At 43.7% G+C, this 19,308-nt stretch overlaps 2 protein-coding genes across 17 annotated transcripts in view; one reads left to right on the top strand and one right to left on the bottom strand.

Annotated features, from left to right (window-relative positions):
• The first annotated feature begins 3,321 nt into the window (after nt 1-3,321).
• sertm1 (serine rich and transmembrane domain containing 1) lies at nt 3,322-16,956 on the top strand. Its single transcript, XM_076749708.1, has 2 exons — nt 3,322-3,459; nt 14,400-16,956. Exon 2 carries the CDS (start codon nt 14,405-14,407, stop codon nt 14,744-14,746), a length of 342 nt encoding a protein of 113 aa, XP_076605823.1. The 5' UTR covers nt 3,322-3,459; nt 14,400-14,404; the 3' UTR covers nt 14,747-16,956.
• A 592-nt stretch (nt 16,957-17,548) lies between these two features.
• The window catches only part of nbeaa (neurobeachin a), an 89,347-nt gene continuing 87,587 nt past the window's right edge, over nt 17,549-19,308 (bottom strand). For all 16 annotated transcript variants that reach the window (XM_076749787.1, XM_076749791.1, XM_076749790.1 and 13 more), the window contains one exon: nt 17,549-19,258. In XM_076749787.1, coding sequence (XP_076605902.1) covers nt 19,168-19,258 — 91 coding nt within the window. In that variant the 3' untranslated portion in view covers nt 17,549-19,167. The remainder of the gene's footprint in view (nt 19,259-19,308) is intronic.

The raw sequence follows: 19,308 nt of genomic DNA, 5'->3' as shown, positions 1-19,308 counted from the left end.
ATTTCAAAAGGTTTCAGTCCACTTTTGGGCTTCTTGCTCAGAGACGTGTTCTTGTACAGGGGGGTTTTTACCCATTTCCTCACTCGCCGGGGATGGTACAGTGCCCGTATCATCCCTCCATCTCCCCTCATTGTTATTCTGGACAAGTACTTGCCTGTCAGGCTGCTGTCCTGTGCGTGCGTGTGTGTGTGCGCATATGTGTGTGACTGTGTCACTGTTATGCTTCAGTATGTGTTCTCCGCTCCGTGCCCTCAGATCTGTGCAGCTCATTTTGATTGGCATGACGCCGCCATGAGACGAAAGCTGGGGTGCAGTCAGTGCACATTTGGCTGACGTCTGATCTTCAAAATCTTTGAAAACCAAATTGAACATCACATCTTGGAGACATGAACAAAATATATTTCAACTGTTTCTCCAAGATTAAGGGTGCAAAGATACTGTCTCCTGCAATAAGGAGAAGACAAGTAAAGCTTCCCTGCACTCTAGTCTTGAATTTTGCTTTTATGAGCATCTCTCTCAGTAGGGAGCTTTGTAAATGGGTTCAGATTACCAGAGAGATGTAAAGCATATTTGGCAGTGTAGCTAAAATACACTGAACTTTTAACATATTTGCAACTAACATCTTGACACTTCCTCTTGTGTTATCTCCGAGTTTAAAGTCACTCCCACGAGTTTAGCAGAATGAGCCTGTCAAATCCCCAAACACACACTCACACTTGGGCCCAAAATAGTCTCCGAATGCAGTTGCAAATGCAGTTGCTGCATGTCTCCCCCTCATTATCATGCAGTGCAGAGACTGGTGTCCTCACAAGGGCAGCGCTGGGATGGCATGGAGTCAGAACAGGCTGGGATATCAGGGAATGACACGGAATTGGCGGCCACGTCTTCCGGGATTAGTGACAGAAGACAGCTGAGGCCAAAGCTCTTATCTCCATCCTTCAGTCCTTTCTCTGTCACACACACACACACACACACACACACACACACACACACACACACACACACACAAGAATACTTGAGTTTGCACTGAGACAAGCATGCATTCACACAGACATAATTAGCTTTGCCAAACACATTCCCTCTTTCGGAAAATAAGGAATTGCGTGAGTGTACGATTCCCTGTGATCGCTTTAGAAATGGCCTTGCAGAGTGTGATTAGCAGAGTGGAGGTCAGGGGAAATAATTACTGGAATAATTAAATGATCTGCAATGTTCCCTTCCTCTGTCCTTGGTTTCTCCCTCAACATCGGCAACATCAGTGACACTGCCTGGCGCTCTTCATTAAAAAATTTTTTATCAGGGCAACCCGGTAGCTGCCATCAAGGCTGAGTCTTACTGCAGTGGCCTGGGTTCGATTCCAACCTGTGGTCCTCTGCTGCGTGCCATCCCCTCTCTCTCTCTCTCTCTCTCTCCCCTGCCTCCCCCTCTTCTCCCCAAATAAACCAGAAAGGCCAAAAAAATCATATAAAAAAAAAATACTCATCAACAACTTTTTTAAGACTACAGAAATATTCACAAAAGGATATGTTCTCATGAGAGGGATCCCAGACCTCCTCACATAGCTGTCCCATTTCTGTCTGAACTCCACATGCATACCAGCCATGTGATGTTAGCGAAAGCCGGATTTGGATGTGAAATAAAGTCATCTTCCTCTCATCTCCACTCTCTGTTCTCCTCTCGCTGCTGCTATTCCCCTCTGGTGCCTGTGTCAGCGGGCAGATGGCGGCAGGCATCTGTGGAAGAGGACGCACCTTTTCCACTTCACAGAGCAGGGACAGGTGTCATCTGCCTCACAATTAACATTCTCATGAATACCATTAAGGCGCTAACAAGCTCGTACGCGAGACTCAGGGTCACGCGCAAAATGTTTTTTTAGATCAAAAGTGACTGAAACTTATTTGGAGTGCTTCATTCCTAAAATGAGCGACATGCTGTTGCCATCATATCTTCAGTCTGAAGCACTTTAAAGGGTCACTTCACATAAATTACAAATACATGTTTCCTCAGCTTGAACTACTTCACAGCAAGCACTCATGAAAACTGTGTGTCCTGTGGATCCTCCAGACTGTGCACTGCTTCTGGAAAGAGATCTCACTCTTGAATTTTTTAGCCATGCTAGCGGCGCAGCTCTAGGGACAGTCTGTCAGTCTGTTGGTTGATCTGTCAGACGGTGGGTCCACACTGAGTATCGCAACAATTGTGGGATGGATTGCATAGGAAGTTTGCCGTCCAATGAGGATAAATCTTACTGATTTTAGTGGTCCTCTCACTTTTTCTTCATGGTGTTGAATCACCGATGCTTTCTGCCTTTGAGAATAGAGTCATCTCTATTTTGTTCTTTCAGACTTCTTTTATTCCCCCGTAAAAAAGTGTGGAAAGCACTTTGGAGCGATGCCCTTGTTTCAAGTGTAATTTGTTTCACCTTTTCTCAGTTTTTGCTTTGTGCACTCTTAACAGACGCGCCTCGCTGCCGTTAACAGACACACCATTTTGAGAGGGGATCAGAGGGAGAGGAAGAGAGAGGGAGGTGAAAACACAAGCTTCGAGATGAAGAGAGGCGAGGAGGAGAGCCGTGCTGAGAAATTGAGAGGTGTTAAAGGCTGCTTCTTTTCACATTCATCCGCCGGTTTGAGGTCTCATCTGAGCAGTTCGGTCTGCCTGCACAACAACAGCCGGGTTATTGCTCACCACTGGATAGAGTCTACTGACGCAGTTTGCTGAGAGCAGAGAGCAAGGCCGTGTGCCCCTCACGTACACAGCGGATAGACCAGGACCAAAACAAAGGGCTGATTGCGTGTGGGAGGACGTGCATGTAGTGGCATTGATTTGTTGGTCAATTCTAAAACCATTTATCTGACTGTATTCAAACTAACTATTGAGCAGCTTGTTAACTGCGAGGGACGTGTGCTCAATGAAAAGGAGAGCACAAACGACACAGAATAGACTTGACTCTTAATTTGATCGTTGTTGAAAGATGCTAAGCAGCAGAGAAGGAGGTGGGAGGGCAGATACAGAGGGGTGGGATGGGATTAGAGACAGCCACCACCTCTCAAGTTTAAAAAAAAAACAAAACCCATCAGTATCATTCATTAATTACAGCCTTTCAGTTGCAGACCTTGTGCATGTGTGTGTTCCCTTTTGAATGTGAAGCTCATTCATAGAGAGGATCCACATCTGACAGGGTCTACTCCAGCTGTAGTGCCTGTGCTGTGCCTGTCTGAGTGTGTGTGTCACACTGAATGACACACAGAGAGACAGAGAGAGAGAGAGAGGGAGGGAGAGGGAGAGGGAGAGGGAGAGGGAGAGGGAGAGGGAGAGGGAGGGAGAGCGGACAGCCTCACAGGGAAGATCTCAGGGGCAACAGATCTGGTTTGCTCGGCTGAAAGACCAAACACAACGGGATGGATTTCTGCACGACGTGAACGCCAGCGAGGAGCAGCTGCCTCACACACAGAAAAGGTGCGTAACTATTCCCTCTTTTCCAAACAATTTCATGTTTGTGCTGATGCTTCGGGCTGCTTTTTTTTTTTTTGTTTGAGGAAATGTTTTTCAATTATTTTTTAAGAGGGAGACAGAGCGGGGTCGTGTTAATCTGATCTGTAAGAGGGGATTCCTGTTGGATGCTGAGAGGCGTTATTCACCTCAAATGGATCTGTCTCTGTTTAGTTGCCGGCAACTTTATTCAGTGTGCTATCACTGCCTGCAGAGCGGAGACATAAAGGGGAGATGAAATTGTGAAATGAAGAGATTTGACACTCGCAGGAAAAGATAAAGGTGAGGGGGAGAATTCATGTCACTCGCTACCTTGGGAACGAAGTGGGCTTCCTGTGTGGCAGTTGGGAAAAAAAGAGGGAAGGAGCGAATGATGAGAGGAGCAATTGTACCCCCTGATTGAGAGAAGGAGGAGGAGGAGGGCACAGAAAGTGTCCTTTCAGGGGCAATGAGAACAAGAGCAGGGTTTGTTTGTGTTTGAAAAATGATGTGTGACTCACCCTATTGATCATAATGAACACACACAGCGGCCGCACAGAGACCAACCCCGCTGAATTTATTGGCAACTGCATTCAGAAGTAAGTAATTAACAGATATGAGAACAAGGTGTAAAAATACACTTCACCACAGGGAAGAACTAGGAGGCACACACACACACAGACACACACACACAGGCTCTCACTCACTCAGACATCAAAGCAAAGAGCTCATTATCTACACTGGCCACTGACCAAAAAAACCATCCGATACTTCCTATTCATAATTGTGACTGTTCCCAGGTTTTAACTCGTGTCACCTCTCTGTACGTTACAAAAAGCCCTTTGCAACACATTTGAGAAGTCCTTCTCATTTGGCTTTTTGAAATCCTTTCTTTCATGCACTGAGTATCTGACAGAATCACATAGCAGCTGAGCGGTGGTGCTCGACCTCTGGTCCAGCTCTGAGTGCACTCAGGTGCGCAGTGAGAGTTTGTCATTCAAATGTAAAGGCAGTGAATGAAAACATTAGTTTATTGTTTGGCAGGCTCGTTCAATTTCCACCTCACGAGTCCTGCCTGTCATTTATTGGTATGGATTACGTACATCAAGTGTTGTGCAAGTGAACTGAAAATAAGTAATTAATGACATAACTAGTTCCTTCTCTCAAAAGAAAATTAATTACTTTCTCAATTTCTGCATATAAAAGCAAAACGTTTCTAGGGAGTAACTTTTGTGTTACTTTTAAACGTCTGCTTCACTTCTCTTATTATTGCATGCACAGCTATATTATCTTAGTGTTTTGTAGTGTTGTTAAGTGCCATTGTACCCATGATCACTGCAGCCATAGGAGCTATTAATACTCCTGACCACCAGAGGGCAACAGTGACTCACATTCCTACCTATGAACTACACTTGTTTTGTGTTGTTTAGACAGAATTTGGCAGAAGAACAGCCACACAATGCTGAATATACATGCTAAAAAAGATTTGCTACAGTGCTAATAAATAATTATATTTGATGAACCCAGTTTTTTTCAGTTAATACTGAACTGTCGCTAAAGCTCAGGTGACGTTAGACCATAAACTGGAAAATCCAAACAGGCTGCGTTTGCCAGCTATCTTCTGCAGTTTCACCTGAGACGAAGGTAATGAGTAATGAGCCCATTTAAATTTTAGCAATTGCATTATTTAATATGAAAAAGTCATTCACTGTATGTACCAACACACAAAGTACAGTAACACTACAGTTACTGTACTTTGCAAGACGTTAGCCTACTCCCAACAATACGTCTATACACTTTATATTTGTCTTTTAAGGAACATAATTTCAAGTAAATACTGAATCAATCAATCAAACACTGGAGAGAAATATATTTCTTGGGGTCTTTCTAAAAACTAGTGGAAAAATGGTAGAGAGCCTCTGACGCATACTGAAACTTCTCTTTCTTAATACTTTCATCATTCCTGCATATCTCTGACCCCTACATGGGTTATCTGTGGTATTTGGGGCTGTAGAGGCGATTTGGAATTCATGTGCTTGAGCCTCAGGTCTGTTTTCAGCTGATCCGGCTCAGAATATGAGATATTTAACATGTTTGAAATTCAGGCTACTTTTATCTCCTGGCAATTTGAGCTGAAATTGTATGAGTGCGTCTCTGCGTGTGTGTGTGTGTGTGTGTGTGTGTGTGTGTGTGTGTGTGTGTGAAAATCTTTTGCATTTTCACACATGTGCATGTGAATGATATTTCTGCTGGTGTTTTGTCTTTGTCTGTTCAGGCGCGTGTTATGAATACAGTATGAGAGAATGTTCCCGCACACACTCACAGACACAAACAAAAGAATATGGTCCAAATGCCATGACATTTTGCCACATGTGGATCTTGTCCATTATTCATGAAGTGAAGAGGTAAAAGAGGTAATACCAGAACTGAACAAACAGAATAATGTGTCTCTCTGGGAAGTTAAAGGTTACATAGATCTATATCTATCCACATATCTATATGTCTACAGATACAGACATATAGATATAGATATATAGAGTTTGATAATTCATATGGAAGCATACAACTATTTGCTATGTAAAGATACAGTGCAGTAATGGAGTCCTGAGCAGAGAACGTTGCAATGCGAGCTTCTTTGTATGTTCTCAGATTTGATAGCCCTTCCGGCTGTGCGTGTGCATGTTAGTGCAAGTGAGTCCCTCCCCGTGAAACTGTTGGCCCATAAGAAATAAAGAGGATGACCTCCCACACAGCATTAAAAAAAAAAGAGTGCAGGTCGAAGCATCCAGCTGAAGACAGTCACATTCATTCAAAACCATCAAAATGAACATCAAAATAAAAAAAGCAATGTGTATTTTCACATTGTGACGACTCCAGATACACAGCTGGATGTATAAATGGGGCGATACAATCAGTTTTTGGCAGACAACATCTTTCTGCCCTCTCCATTTCAGGTTCTCTGGGTGATTCATAATGGCCCTTAATAAACTTCATTACCCAGAGGGCACTAAGTGAGGCTCACCTCATCCTGTTCTCGGCTGCCTGCTTTGCTCTGTTTAGTAAGTTACATTAATCTTACGAGTCAGAGTTCTCCACTGCAGGCCTGACCACTTAATTGCACCACACACCAAGTGGATATAGCCTGAGGGACAAGTGGACACAGAGCGTGGCGATGCAGATGTGCTTCAATTGTGTGCCACCAGGAATGCAAGGAACTAAGGGCATCCCAGCCTGACGACTCTGCCCACACACTAAAGCGAGTGTACATAATCAATTATTGTTATTTATGTTGTGATCATCAGCAATATCTTCGAGTATCTTTTACTGACTGTAGAAATTAAGAATGCAATACTTCTAAGCACTGGTTTCAACAGTGGAAAGCTTAACCAAGATGGTTTTGGTGAGTTGTACTTTGTTTCTGCGAGCGGTCTGGTGCACTGTGCAACACCTAGTGGCACTACATGTCACTATCAACATATTTGTGCGTGCATGGACTGTAAATATTCCAGAAATCATTTTCTAACACAAAAAGAGATCACAAGGTTTTAATAAGAAACAGCCAAAAGTCCAAGGCTGTCTGTGTGTGGCCCTGACTGGGCAAGCCATGGTGAATATAAAAAGCCTCGTGCAAAAATAATACATTTCATGAACAAAAACATAAAATCAAGTTCACATGAATCTTCCAAATTAACAGCTAAATATACAGCTAGACTGAACCTGTTTTAGCTCGACCAAATACCAAATTATCATAGTTCAAATACCTTTAGAGTATAAACCTATGTACAGCAAGGGTTACCATTTAAATAAAAAACCTGTCAGGCAGTATTAAAACCCAGCACACACTGTGCAAAAGACTTCATACGAATACGTATTAGGCAACAAAACTGCCAAATGTGCTTTAGACAACAAGAGGCAGGATGGGGCAGAGCACATTAGATAAGACAAATTGCACCGAATATACGCTGACAGCACTAACAGTGAGGAAGATTACAAGGAGATGATGAGAAAATGAAGGAGGGTGGAGGGTGAGGAACAGATTGAGAAAGTGGAGCAGAGGAAGCTTCACGGCACAATGTCTCAGGAGGAGTTTTGCCAAACGTACTCCACCAGCGAAGGAAGAGATTGTATGCGGAGTGCTTACAGAGATTGTGCAGCTCAGGAAGGAGTTTGAGCAGGACAAAGGCGAGCTCTGGGAGTGAGGGCTCACTGTCTTTAGGTACAAGCCTAGTGAGGGACAAAACATATGCTCAAGTCAAGACCAAACAAGAAAAGGTGGAGCAGAGAGAGAAGAAAGCTGTGGAGCTCATAAAGAGAAATTTGCTCAAGGCAACCCGGTTTGAGGAGTGTGCAGCAGAGATAGCCAAGGATATACAGAATATATTAACAGCTCTTGACATAGCCGAGAGGGCAATGCTGACATTGAAAAAAGCTGAAATACAAAATAATAGAGAAAAGTCATAGCTGAGTGAAAAGTGTAAGGCACTTCTGCAAGAACCCATTGATGAGCTCCAGGCTCAGGGACCCAGGAGGAAACAGGAGAATAAGGAGGCTGAAAGGCAGAACAGTCTCAAAATGCCTGAACTCCGCATGGCCCTGATTGGGAGTGAGGGGAAGAGATTTATTCTGCTTTAAGTGGTCAAAGAAGGATAGAGATATAAGTCAAGTAAATACAAGTCAAAGAAGCTCAGGCTGTGGTGAATGGCACTGACTCTTGAGGGCCAGTCAGGTCATTGCCCCTTGCCTCTCAGCGGAGCAGCTGCCATCAGCTTGCATCATCCCGCCCGGCAGAGAGGCCATTCAGGCTTTCAAAAGGCCCTATCTGCTCAGAGGCAAGTGCAGAAGCAGCTGAGATCCCACCGAGTGAGTATGAGTCTACCTATAGAATCCACTGGTGTCTTAAACAGCGACCGCCGCAGAACCACAAGCAAACCACCACGTCAGACCTTAACCCTCCTTTTTCCAGTCTCATAAAAGCCAATATGTGAGGCTTCTCAATAGGTACTGAAGTGGTAACCCTTCCTTTTGCCACAAACTGGGCTTGTGCATTTGATGTATGTTCATGTTCATAAGTAATCCCCATACAATTAGGAAAAGTCATTAAGTATCAAGCTGTTAAAACGATGAATATGTTTTTTTGTAGCTGTTAAAGAGGATCCAAAGTCTCTAAGACCCAAACCGAAACACTGGGGTGAAGCAATAGAAGTTAAGGTTGTTACAGAGACTCAAGAACAAATGTGATTACAGCTCAGCGGGGGAGAAAAAAAGCAGGTACAAAGTGCACAAAAAAAATCAAGTTCATCTCCAAGAGCCAGCAATTTGCTTTCTCAATCTCAGAAAAGAAATGTAGGGAGGAGGCTCGAGCTCAGCTGACTAAAGAACAGGCCAAAGTCTGTGTAGTCTTTGAGGATCAATTCTTAGTTGTCTTTAGTGCATGTTAATGCCAGGTGGAAACAGGGTCAGGTGCAACAAAGAAACCATCTGACCGCTCCAATACTGCTGCGCGTGTCCAGAAGTATAACAGGCTTGAACAAGAGAGGGAAATGAGTATTTTTTTCAGATGGAAGCTGAAGAGAGAGGGCGGACATGTGGCTGTGTTGCTCGGCAAGAAACACCTACCACTTACAACAGTACCTAACCACCTATATAAAAAAAAACACACTTTCCACATTTATATAATTTTCCTCAGTAAAGTCATTTCCTCAATTCGCCCTTGATGTTCTCTGAATTACACTTGCAGCTATTCTTACGCTAAAAAACCTCAGGTATTTATTATATGTAGGTGTGTGTGCGCACGTGTATGTCTGACCTGCTCAGCCTCAGCGGGACTGCATGGCCTGCCCTCTTAAAGTAGATTAGCTTGAAAAAGAACTGAACGTACCTTGTTGCCTGGATACAAAAAGCATCATTAAGCCCAATTATCAGCCACTTCAACTCACAATGAGCGAGCTTCATCACAGATTTCAAAACAACATATCATTAACGACAGCGACCTATACAGAGCAGGAAAGAGTAGGAGGGAGCCGCAGTGGATTGGATGAAGAAATGGTGGCAGAGTAGAAGAAATAAGAGCAGAGAGACGCAGAGAGAGCAGGCAGGGCGTCATAAATGAGAGCAGAGCGGGTCAATCCAAATGCAGGAGACGGCAGGCAGGCGGGAACAGTCAAACTGAGCAGGTGACTCGACAAAGCCTGATCTGGAAACTGGACTAAAATGCAAACTAAGCCGCTGAGGACATGAGGTGCAGGGTGAGAGATGGGCAGAGGAGGTCAGGTGAGTGGAGTAAGGTGAATGAAGGTGAATTGTGTCCCACAATGCAAAGCGCTGAAATGCTCACAACAACCAGCTGGGCCAACACCAGGAAGTGTTTTCAACTTTCATGTCCTGTTTCATCACTAAATTCACTTCTGCCATGAACAAAAATCTAAATAAATGAAACAGTTGTTTGAGAGAGGAAGGCAAAGAAGGAAATAGGAGAGAGTAGATAAATGGTTGAAAGAGCAGAAGGATTGAAGGACAATGTGTGTGCACTGAATATCAATCTTTCAACTCAACAAGTCTCTGCAGAGAAAGACACAATATAAGTCAACAAAAGCGGCAAGACAGTTTTTCATTGGCCTGGAAAGACCAGTGGGAGTCTTTGATAAAGAAAACAGAGTTGGGGCAAGAGAGCAATCATAGAAAGAGACGGCAGCCCAACTCATCCCTCCTCATTATGCTGCGTATCTCCCTGAAGGTACAGTGGGCTGTAAATTAAAGACAGCAGAGTTCTTGTCAACTGTACCATCCAGAGAGAGACAAACAGAGAGAAGGGCAAAGAGAATGAAAAGGAGTGAATAAGCTGAGAAAAAGAAGAGTTCGGGGGCAGAGTGGTCTGCTTAAACTCCAAATGCGACATTCCTCATAGAAGATTACGTTTTGTACCAACACTGGCATTTGTTCCAAGCTCAGAGTGAAACGCTGGGTCCAAACTGGTGCAGCACTTTTAATCAGAGGAGTTATCTGTGCAAAACATGTCAATGACAACAGTCCATCCTCTCAATGTGCACCAGCTCCTCCGTTGCTCTGATCTGTGAATAGGGCTGTAATTAAACATAAAAGAGAATGAACATATTTTCATACCTGTGCAGCAGTGCCTTCTCTCTTGCATTGTGTGATGAGTCAGACACACACTGTCACTTTTTGGCTCCAACCAGCCGTTTATTCGGATAACAACAGAATAATACTGGATCTCTCGCAGCCAACTTCATCGTAAGAAGCTCCAGAAAACACTGAAAACATAGAAAGAAATAATTTAGCTAAGTGCCAGTTAGCGATATCTTGTGACGCTAGCGAAGTCTCTGATAACATGGTGAGGAACAAATTTCTATCTTTAACAAAAAACATGCAGACAATTCAATTTTATTTAAAAAAAAAAAAAAAAAAAAAGACAGAGGACAACTTGGGGTTCACCCTTCAAGTCTGCCGAGACCCAGCAGAGGGCGTTCATGTTAGGCCACTTCCTGTTGTAGCTTAATACGTTGTATAAACAATATCTGCAAAAGTAAGATTGCAATGGCAAACAATGGCTAGTAATGGCCGATGAAAACATTAACGCTTCCACCTTTGCTTGAGCAAAATTTTACAGGTTAATAATTTCAGCATTTTAGCAATAAAAACAAATTATTAAAAATACAAGTCACCATTACCCTGAATGTAGCTGTTGTAATTAGTGGAAGCCCTGCGCTTGTTTCTCTTCAATGAGAAGGCTTCATTGCCTCGTTTGCGAGCCTGTCGCCACATTTTACGCACAGCGGGCTTGGTGCGTGAAAATCACCTGAAGCGATAAACCCGTATTTTAAGTAGGACTGCTGATATTGTCTCTGAAATGCAGCTTTCTTTGTCTTGGAAGTTGTAGGCTCTTCTTCTTCTGTCTCATCATTTGGCCTTTTCCCCTTTCCGAAGAAGCTCTCCAAAGACGTTTGTTTTTAACTCATTTTTGTTAGCTTCTAATCTTACTTTTTCACTACCGTATCACGTGACCGAGACGAGCGGTTTGACGTGAAGAGAGGCACAGGCGGATGCACCTGATTTTCAAAGTAAAACTTCTTTCAGAATCTGGTGGTCAATAAGATATTTTTGGTTCAGTCTGTGCGGCCCGGTTCCAAATGGCCCCGGTGGTTGGGGACCGCTGCTCTAACGCACTATGTGCTGCACTGACTTCCTGTAACTGTTATTATTATCAGTGTGTGTGTGTCCTGGGTCAGATCCCGGGACTGATCCCGCCCCGGGTGCCTATTATTATTAGTAGTAGTAGTAGCAGTAGCAGTAGTAGTAGTAGCAGTAGCAGTAGTGGTAGCAGTAGTAGTAGTAGTGTGTATGTGTCCCGGTCAGATCCCGGCCCTGGCTGTTATTATTATTAGTGTGTGCGTGTCCAGGGTCGGATCCCGGTTCTGGTCCCGGGTCGGACCTGGATAAATCCCGGGTCGGATCCAAGGTCGGATCCCGGGTAAGTTCCGGGTCGGTCCCGGCAAAGTCCCGGAACTTACACGGGACCGACCCGGAAATTTCCCGGGTAAGTTCCGGGTCGGTCCCGGCAAAGTCCCGGAACTTACACGGGACCGACCCGGAAATTTCCCGGGACATTGCCGGGACTGACCCGGAACTTACCCGGGACCGACCCGGAAATTTCCCGGGACATTGCCGGGACCGACCCGGAACTTACCCGGGACCGACCCGGAAATTTCGCGGGACATTGCCGGGACCGACCCGGAATTTTCCCGGGAAAGGCCCGGGTCGGTCCCGGTAAAGTCCCGGGTAATTTCCGGGACCGATCCGGGAAAGTCCCGGGTAAGTTCCGGGACTGATCCGGGAAAGTTTCTGGTCCGTCCCGTCGAACCCGTGTACGCACCGGGTCGGATCCCGGGTCGGATCCGAGTCGGATGCTGAAAAGCCGATTCGTGCCTTTAATTCATGCTGATTCGACCCAGCTGTTATTATCATTATTTTTATCATTAGTGTGTGTGTCCCGGGTCGGATCCCGGTAGGATAACGGCCCGGGTTGTTGTTATAATTATTAATATCATCATTACTGTGTGTGTGTCCCGGGTCAGATCCCGGGTAAGATAACGGCCCGGGTTGTTGTTATAATTATTATTATTATTATTATTATTATTATTATTATTATTATCATCATTACTGTGTGTGTGTCCCGGGTCAGATCCCGGGTAGGATAACGGCCCGGGCTCTTGTTATAATCATTGTTATTATCATTACTGTGTCTGTTTGTGTCCCGGGTCAGATCGCGGGTCTGGATCCCGGCCCGGGTTCTTGTTGATATATATATTCTGTTAGCCAACAGCCTGTCTGCCATCAATGGCTTTATAAAATAACGCCAAACAAAGCCCTAAGGTTGGGCTACATTAACGCAAAGTGAACATCTTACCAGGCTTTACTGACGCCAAATGCCGGTTCACTTTGTTGTGCATTGCCTATGCTAACTGTTAATGCTAATCGCTAACACAAGCATTAGGCTGCGAATCGCTGACAGCCGCGGCACATACACATGTATATTTTATTTCAGTTGAACAGTCTCGATCGCTGTCACTATCACAAAGAACGCAATGAAACTACAAGTTTAGAATTGGGACTTCAAATACGCATTTAGTATTTTCTAAACCAGTCTTTCACAACGTAGTCGTAGAAAATAGTCCATCAACCCGTTAGGGAGCCACATGTGCAGCTACTGCAGCTCTTGGAGAAAGTACAATGAATATATAGTAGTTTACCGCACTCTGCTGACTGCAGGCACACACAAGGTCCATGGTGAAATGCATAACCATAAAATGGAGAGGAAGCAGGAGAGCTGGCAGATAAGGGAGAAATGAGCACACACCACTGTGGGACTAAGTCTATATGCTGACCTCTCGCTTTCATTCTGGTTATGGTCTATTATTCGTCCCTTTGAAGTGTCTTTCTCAGCTGTCATAGATCAAGTCAAGACACAAGGCTGGCCTAACCCAAATACAGCACAGCCTCCCTCTGTTCGCACTCGACAATGCTCACAGTCACATCCGCTCATCAGTGTTGTGCCATGCAGTAATTTGCAGTGGAACATTATTAGCAGTTTTAATATGCAGCGGAGGAGGGCTGGCTCTCAGCTGTCTTTGTGAAAGCTGATTATGAGGAGTTTAATTTTATCAGATAAGCATGCCTTCATTTATGAGCATACTCGGCTGCAGGCACCAAGCCTGACAGGTATTCAATGAGACAAGCACTCCCCCTGCTGTTACTCCTCATTACAGGCTGGTCAGTGCAGCTCCTCCAATCTATCAAGCTCCTGACTCTAATCATTAACAGCCACGCCACTCATAGCATCCATAGGATTTTTGCAAGAAATCCATCCCTAAAAATGATAATTGTTCTCACTGCGATAACTTAGTTATTTGTGCATCTGTGTTTTTAGACATTTAGCCTATTCTCATGTTTGATGCCATCTTAACCATCTGGAGAAATGCAATTGAGATTTTCTTTTGTCAATTAATTGAGTATTTGTAAGTCAGTTTGATGGGTCTTAATTTTCCTGAAATCTCCATCTGGTGTTCCAAAGAGGGTAAAAAGGAATTATCATTTGATAGAAGTCTCTTTGGCATCTGGGGCTCTTGAAGTAAATTGTTGGCTCTGAAATCAGAATTGCAGACATGTCCTCTGTCTTCCTCTTAATCTCAGCCAAAGCTGAGGATGTGGGTGAAAGCTCTTGTGTCAGCAAGCATCTGACATGCTGAAGTGTCCTGGGGGGAAAAACCAAATCTCTGGCAGTTTCATCAGACAAAAGAGAATTTCTCCTCCAGGTCATTTGAATTATGAATTTTTGAAGTTGAGTGCTTTTCAGTTTCACAATAAATCTCACTCATCTTTCTTTTTCTCTCATGCAAAACTACGCCGAACACCAGCCAGGATGTCAGGGATGGACGTCTCGTTGGTAGACCACAATGAAACCGGAATTTCTCCAATAGACAATGGGACCTTCCTCCGTTTCTCCCCAACCTCTGCTTCCACATCTGCGGCCGCCTCGTCACCAGGACGTCCAGGCAACGTTTACGTTTACGTGTGGCTCTTCCTCGGCCTGCTGGTGTTCCTGCTGACGCTGCTCATCATCTCCCTCCACAGGCTGAAGAACATCATCTCCTCCTCCTCCTCTGTTCCCGACTGCAGCAGCGAGGGAGGGAGCTCCTTCACCAACATGGAGATCTGCAGCATCTCGTCTCAGAGGTCCACCATCTCCTCACTGTCCACCTGAGACAGAGGGAGCGCATGTGGACGCATGGACATATATGTCCAAGTGCATTTTCTCATGTGTGCATGCAGCAACAGGCAAGCATGCACACACACAAAGCACAGAGGGGCCCAGCAGCCCCTCACTGTGACGTACAAACACAGAAACACTTCAGAAACAAAGACAGCATGGCATTACCCTCCATGCATGTATATTCTAATCCCAGTGATCCAGTGAGCCTGGCGTCTTCATGCAATTTGCATAAGCACAGGAAAAATATAGCTCACAATGTGATTTAGAGGTGCTGAGGGGTGAGAGTGACTGAACCCTTCTGAGGCCTATTTCAACAATTAAGATGAATAAACCTGAGAAACTACTTTCCCTCTGCGGGAAAATGCATAATGAAGAAATATTAGCTTTCGTCTTATTTTTCGCAAGATTCTTTTCTTGCACCGTACTTGTCATATTTACCGTAGAACAAATAACATTGCCTTGAGTGATGCTTTGTACAGCATGTCTCATAATGTCTGTAGGCTACATTGCAAAATCAGAATTACAATAGTATTAAAGGCCATTACTTTGTACAGAAATGCATGCTTGTGCCACAGTTGTTCAGAAAGACTTTGGGATGCTGTAACTTTATTTTACCATAACCAACAGAAAGATACCGTAGGAGCTGTAGACATGCCAAATTTCTTCATGATTTCTGGGGAAAGTCTGGAGAGGCTGCTCATGACATCTTGCTGTGAATGTAAAGGTGACAAAGAAATGAAGGTTTTGTCTCAGACTATTGACAGGCACCCAGCCTCTGACTGCAGCTACAGACAGACCAGGTCAAAAGTGGCATCAACAACAAGATGAAATTCTGCTCCTGAAAGACAGTTCTACCAGCGTGACGGATTACCCTCTCCTCCCTGTCAGCTCATATGGCGTCTGATCGCAGTCTCCATAGTGATTGAAGCGTGAGAGCTCTGTGCAGCTGTCAGCCTTGTCTGTATTCCAGCATTAAGCTGCAGCAACGGTTGATTCTGCCCAAAATACACCATTTTTATTTTAATGATGTGAGATGGATTTTCTTTGTCGCGCAGCAAAAACACGGCACACATTCAGAACAAATGACGTGAAAAAGGATCATTCATCTTTGTCACACTTTTCCACAAAATTCAATAGCAGCCAAAAGGCTCAGAGAGCAGTGATGACGGCTGTGAGGCCACGAACAGTGCAAGGAGTCAGATCTGTCTGCGTTCTTCTTGACAAATCCTCTTGTTTCTTACATTGGTCTGTGTATTTCAGGTGATGGTACTGGATCAGATAAACTCCTTGGTTCCCTCATGTAGAGTCTGCTGGAAAGCTTTAACCATGAGATCTGGTACATGGTAACAAACCATATTAACTGAAAACATTCTCTGTGATCTATTAGACAGACTAAGCACTCTGGTTTTGTTTGCATTTTGCATTATAGATTAGATCTTCTTCTTTTGATCATGTGTTTCCATCTCGTTGGCAAAATGGGCCCCGCCCTACCCGAAATGGAAATCTGATTTGCGTGTTTGATTTGGCATCGGCTCCTCAATTATCCGGGCTTGAGACCAGCAATTAGGAATGCACTGGCTTGTGCATCCCCAGTGGCCGGGGAGCAAGCCGGGGGGGCATGGAACTGCCAACCCTGTGATCAGCAGACGACCTGCTCTACCTCCTGAGCCACAGCTGCCGCCACTATAGATTAGATCTTTAATGGTTGTAAATTAAGACAAATGCTTTGGGGGATTAATGTTGTATAATCCATGAATTTTAATGGAGTAAATTACTAGATTGTAAATGGAGGCTACAAAGAAGTAAAAGCACACAATTAAAGAAAATGATTGGAATCCCAGATGAAAGCCGGAAACAAAATAATCTTTTTCTAGTTTCATCCCTGAATTTAGACAACAAAATTACAGCGTCACCACGAAGAATGGGTTTCAGCTGCTGATCAATGCGTATGCACACCAGCCACAAGGTTATCGTGTCCAGAACCTTTTGGTTTAATGTAGCACAAAAGATGTAAGTCTAAAACATGTTTTCAAGTTAACCAGTCATTGTTTTAGTCTGGTGATGTTGAAACATTACTGTGCAGATCATGTTGTTTTGCAAGTCGAATTAGAGCTCTGATTTTCAGTTCTTGTCCTGCAAACACAGAAAAATCATTCAGTGAGAACAAAATACAAAATAGATTAAAATGATTTCCTTTTCCAGCTTGGGTGGTTTGTGTCTTTATACTGACATGGATGTCTTACCTTGTGTGATTTACTGTACTGTATGCATACCTTGCAAATCCGGTTGTCCTTGGGTTAAATGAGTGCCACTAAGGATTTGTTCCTCACACATCGAACTCGCTGTCGGGGATGTATTCCTATTTTTAGCTCTATTTGATTACTGGGTCTGCTGCATGAGGTGCTTTAATATCCTGTTAACTAAAACTCCCAGCACCTGAGCACAAGTCTACAACAACATGTGACATGCAATTAACCAAACTCACACCTGGAAAAAGGTCAGTTTAAACACATTTTTACACAGTTTCTCTTTAAGAAGCTCTGCAGAAGAGGCTTCAAGGAACTTCAGCTGTTTTAATGGATGTAAGTAGAAGACAAAGCAGGTAGTTCAACAATGTAGCCAAAGAGCCTCCTAAAAACATTTGAGGAGGGAAAATTTCTTTTTCAGTCGGCGTCTTATGAACGCTACAATAACACGTCCTTGACATGTCACTCTCTCTGCAGCACGACCCCCATGATGTCGAAGAGGAGCCGTCACTGAAACAGAATGTGTGACCAACGAAAAGTCAAGTCATCAAATTCTTTGCATATTTTATTTTTCTTATCATGATTTTTTTTTTCAACTCACACATGTCATATTTTACATCTTTGCAATAAAACATGAATACAATAGTTTTTAGGGTTTCATAGATCCAAAAATATTTAACCTTTTTTTGGATACGTAAGTTGAACCTGTCGATAGAGTATGTGCATGTGCGCATTTGATCAAGATGGCTTCACACATACAGTACATCTCACATTTCATCCCCTCTCCTCCCTCCTTCCCACCTCTATCAGCTACAGAATCATGATATTGCTTACAACTGTGAGGTTGTAAAACCTAATAATCACACATGAGCTCAACGTTTTAAATACAAACATCAATGCACAAATAATCCCGTAGGGAAAATGGACCTAAACAAAATGGCAGCCGACCAGAAAGAACCAAGCTAATAAATAATGATATGTGATTGGTGCAAAGTGCAAATACAAAACAAACTTTTACATTGATTTGATTCTCTTTTTTTTAAATAATCAACAAATGTGGGTAAGTGAAGGTTTCCTTTGCGCTTTCAGTCTTATTCAGCTGATTAAGTCTCCCACCAAGCCTGAACCAAGACTATATGTACATATTTGACAAAACAATCACCAAATATACAAAGGAAATCATGTCAGTCTTGTGGTTGTCATCCTTGGTGGCACTGGCAAGATCTCTTTATCGTTACCATCTCCGGCAAAATCATCACCATCCTTGACACCGCCGTTATTACCATCAGTCTTGTCAACATTATTATAATTATTACACAATATTTTACATACAGCAAGTCATTAATAAATTAAAGGTGATAAGCGCAGTTTGTGTAGTGAAAGAACACGTGTAGACTCTGACGGAAGCAGAGCCTTATATACATAAAAATCAGATTTAACCCTGCTGCAGGTAAAAGAAAAAAAAAAAGCATTATAAAATAAAAGAAAACCACGTAAAATCAAATAAAATCATAACCCCAGGCATTCTTTTCAAGGGTGAATTTAAGATCGAGCCAATAGCACCGGTTTTTGAACAGTGGGTGGGGCTGGTTCATTTCTGACTATTTCTTATCAGTTGAGACACATTGAAGGAGTCTTAATTTATAGTCCACCCGAAATAATTCCCAGACTGTACTCCCCTCAAACGAAAAGCAGAAAACAAAACTGATAAAGAAGGAAGATATAAAGGAAAACAAAACTTAGGTTCTTTGTTTGTGAAGCATTAAGCGTACCAGGAACGGCAACTGCAACCGGTCCTGTGAGTGGTACGGATATGATCGACCTCTACAAGGTCCGCTTGACTTGCTCTTTACCTCCATTCTGCAGTCTCTCTATTTTATTAGCAGGTTATGGTGTGTATCTCCGGGGTATTATGTGTCTGTGGTTACACACATGTGTCTACGTACACGTGTGCACAGAGGAAGTTATTTCCACCAGCGCTGCCGCATCCTCAAATCAAGTACGCTTCACAAGGGAATAGAGCCTAAGGTCCGGTACTTGTTTTTCCTTCCCCTCGGTACCTGTAGTTTCCCCCGCGGATTGCAGATACACAGCAGAATGCATCACTTCCTCTCCCCCTTGTTCTTCTCTCCTCTCTCCATCCTCTTCTTCCTCACGCTGTCCACCTCAGTACCTGTTCTGGTGTTCGTAGTGCCAGCGGTTGAAGTCTATGTTGAACGCCACAATGCTGCCAGACGCCATGCCAGTGATCAGAGTCCTAAGGGCAGAGCACACAGGAAGTTGCATCTCTAAATCAAACTATACACA

This window comes from Chaetodon auriga, chromosome 15, assembly GCF_051107435.1.
Source record: "Chaetodon auriga isolate fChaAug3 chromosome 15, fChaAug3.hap1, whole genome shotgun sequence".
Classification (NCBI taxonomy): Eukaryota; Metazoa; Chordata; class Actinopteri; order Chaetodontiformes; family Chaetodontidae; genus Chaetodon; species Chaetodon auriga.
Note: the sequence above shows the minus strand (reverse complement) of the source record. Positions and strands in the feature narration are given on the sequence as shown.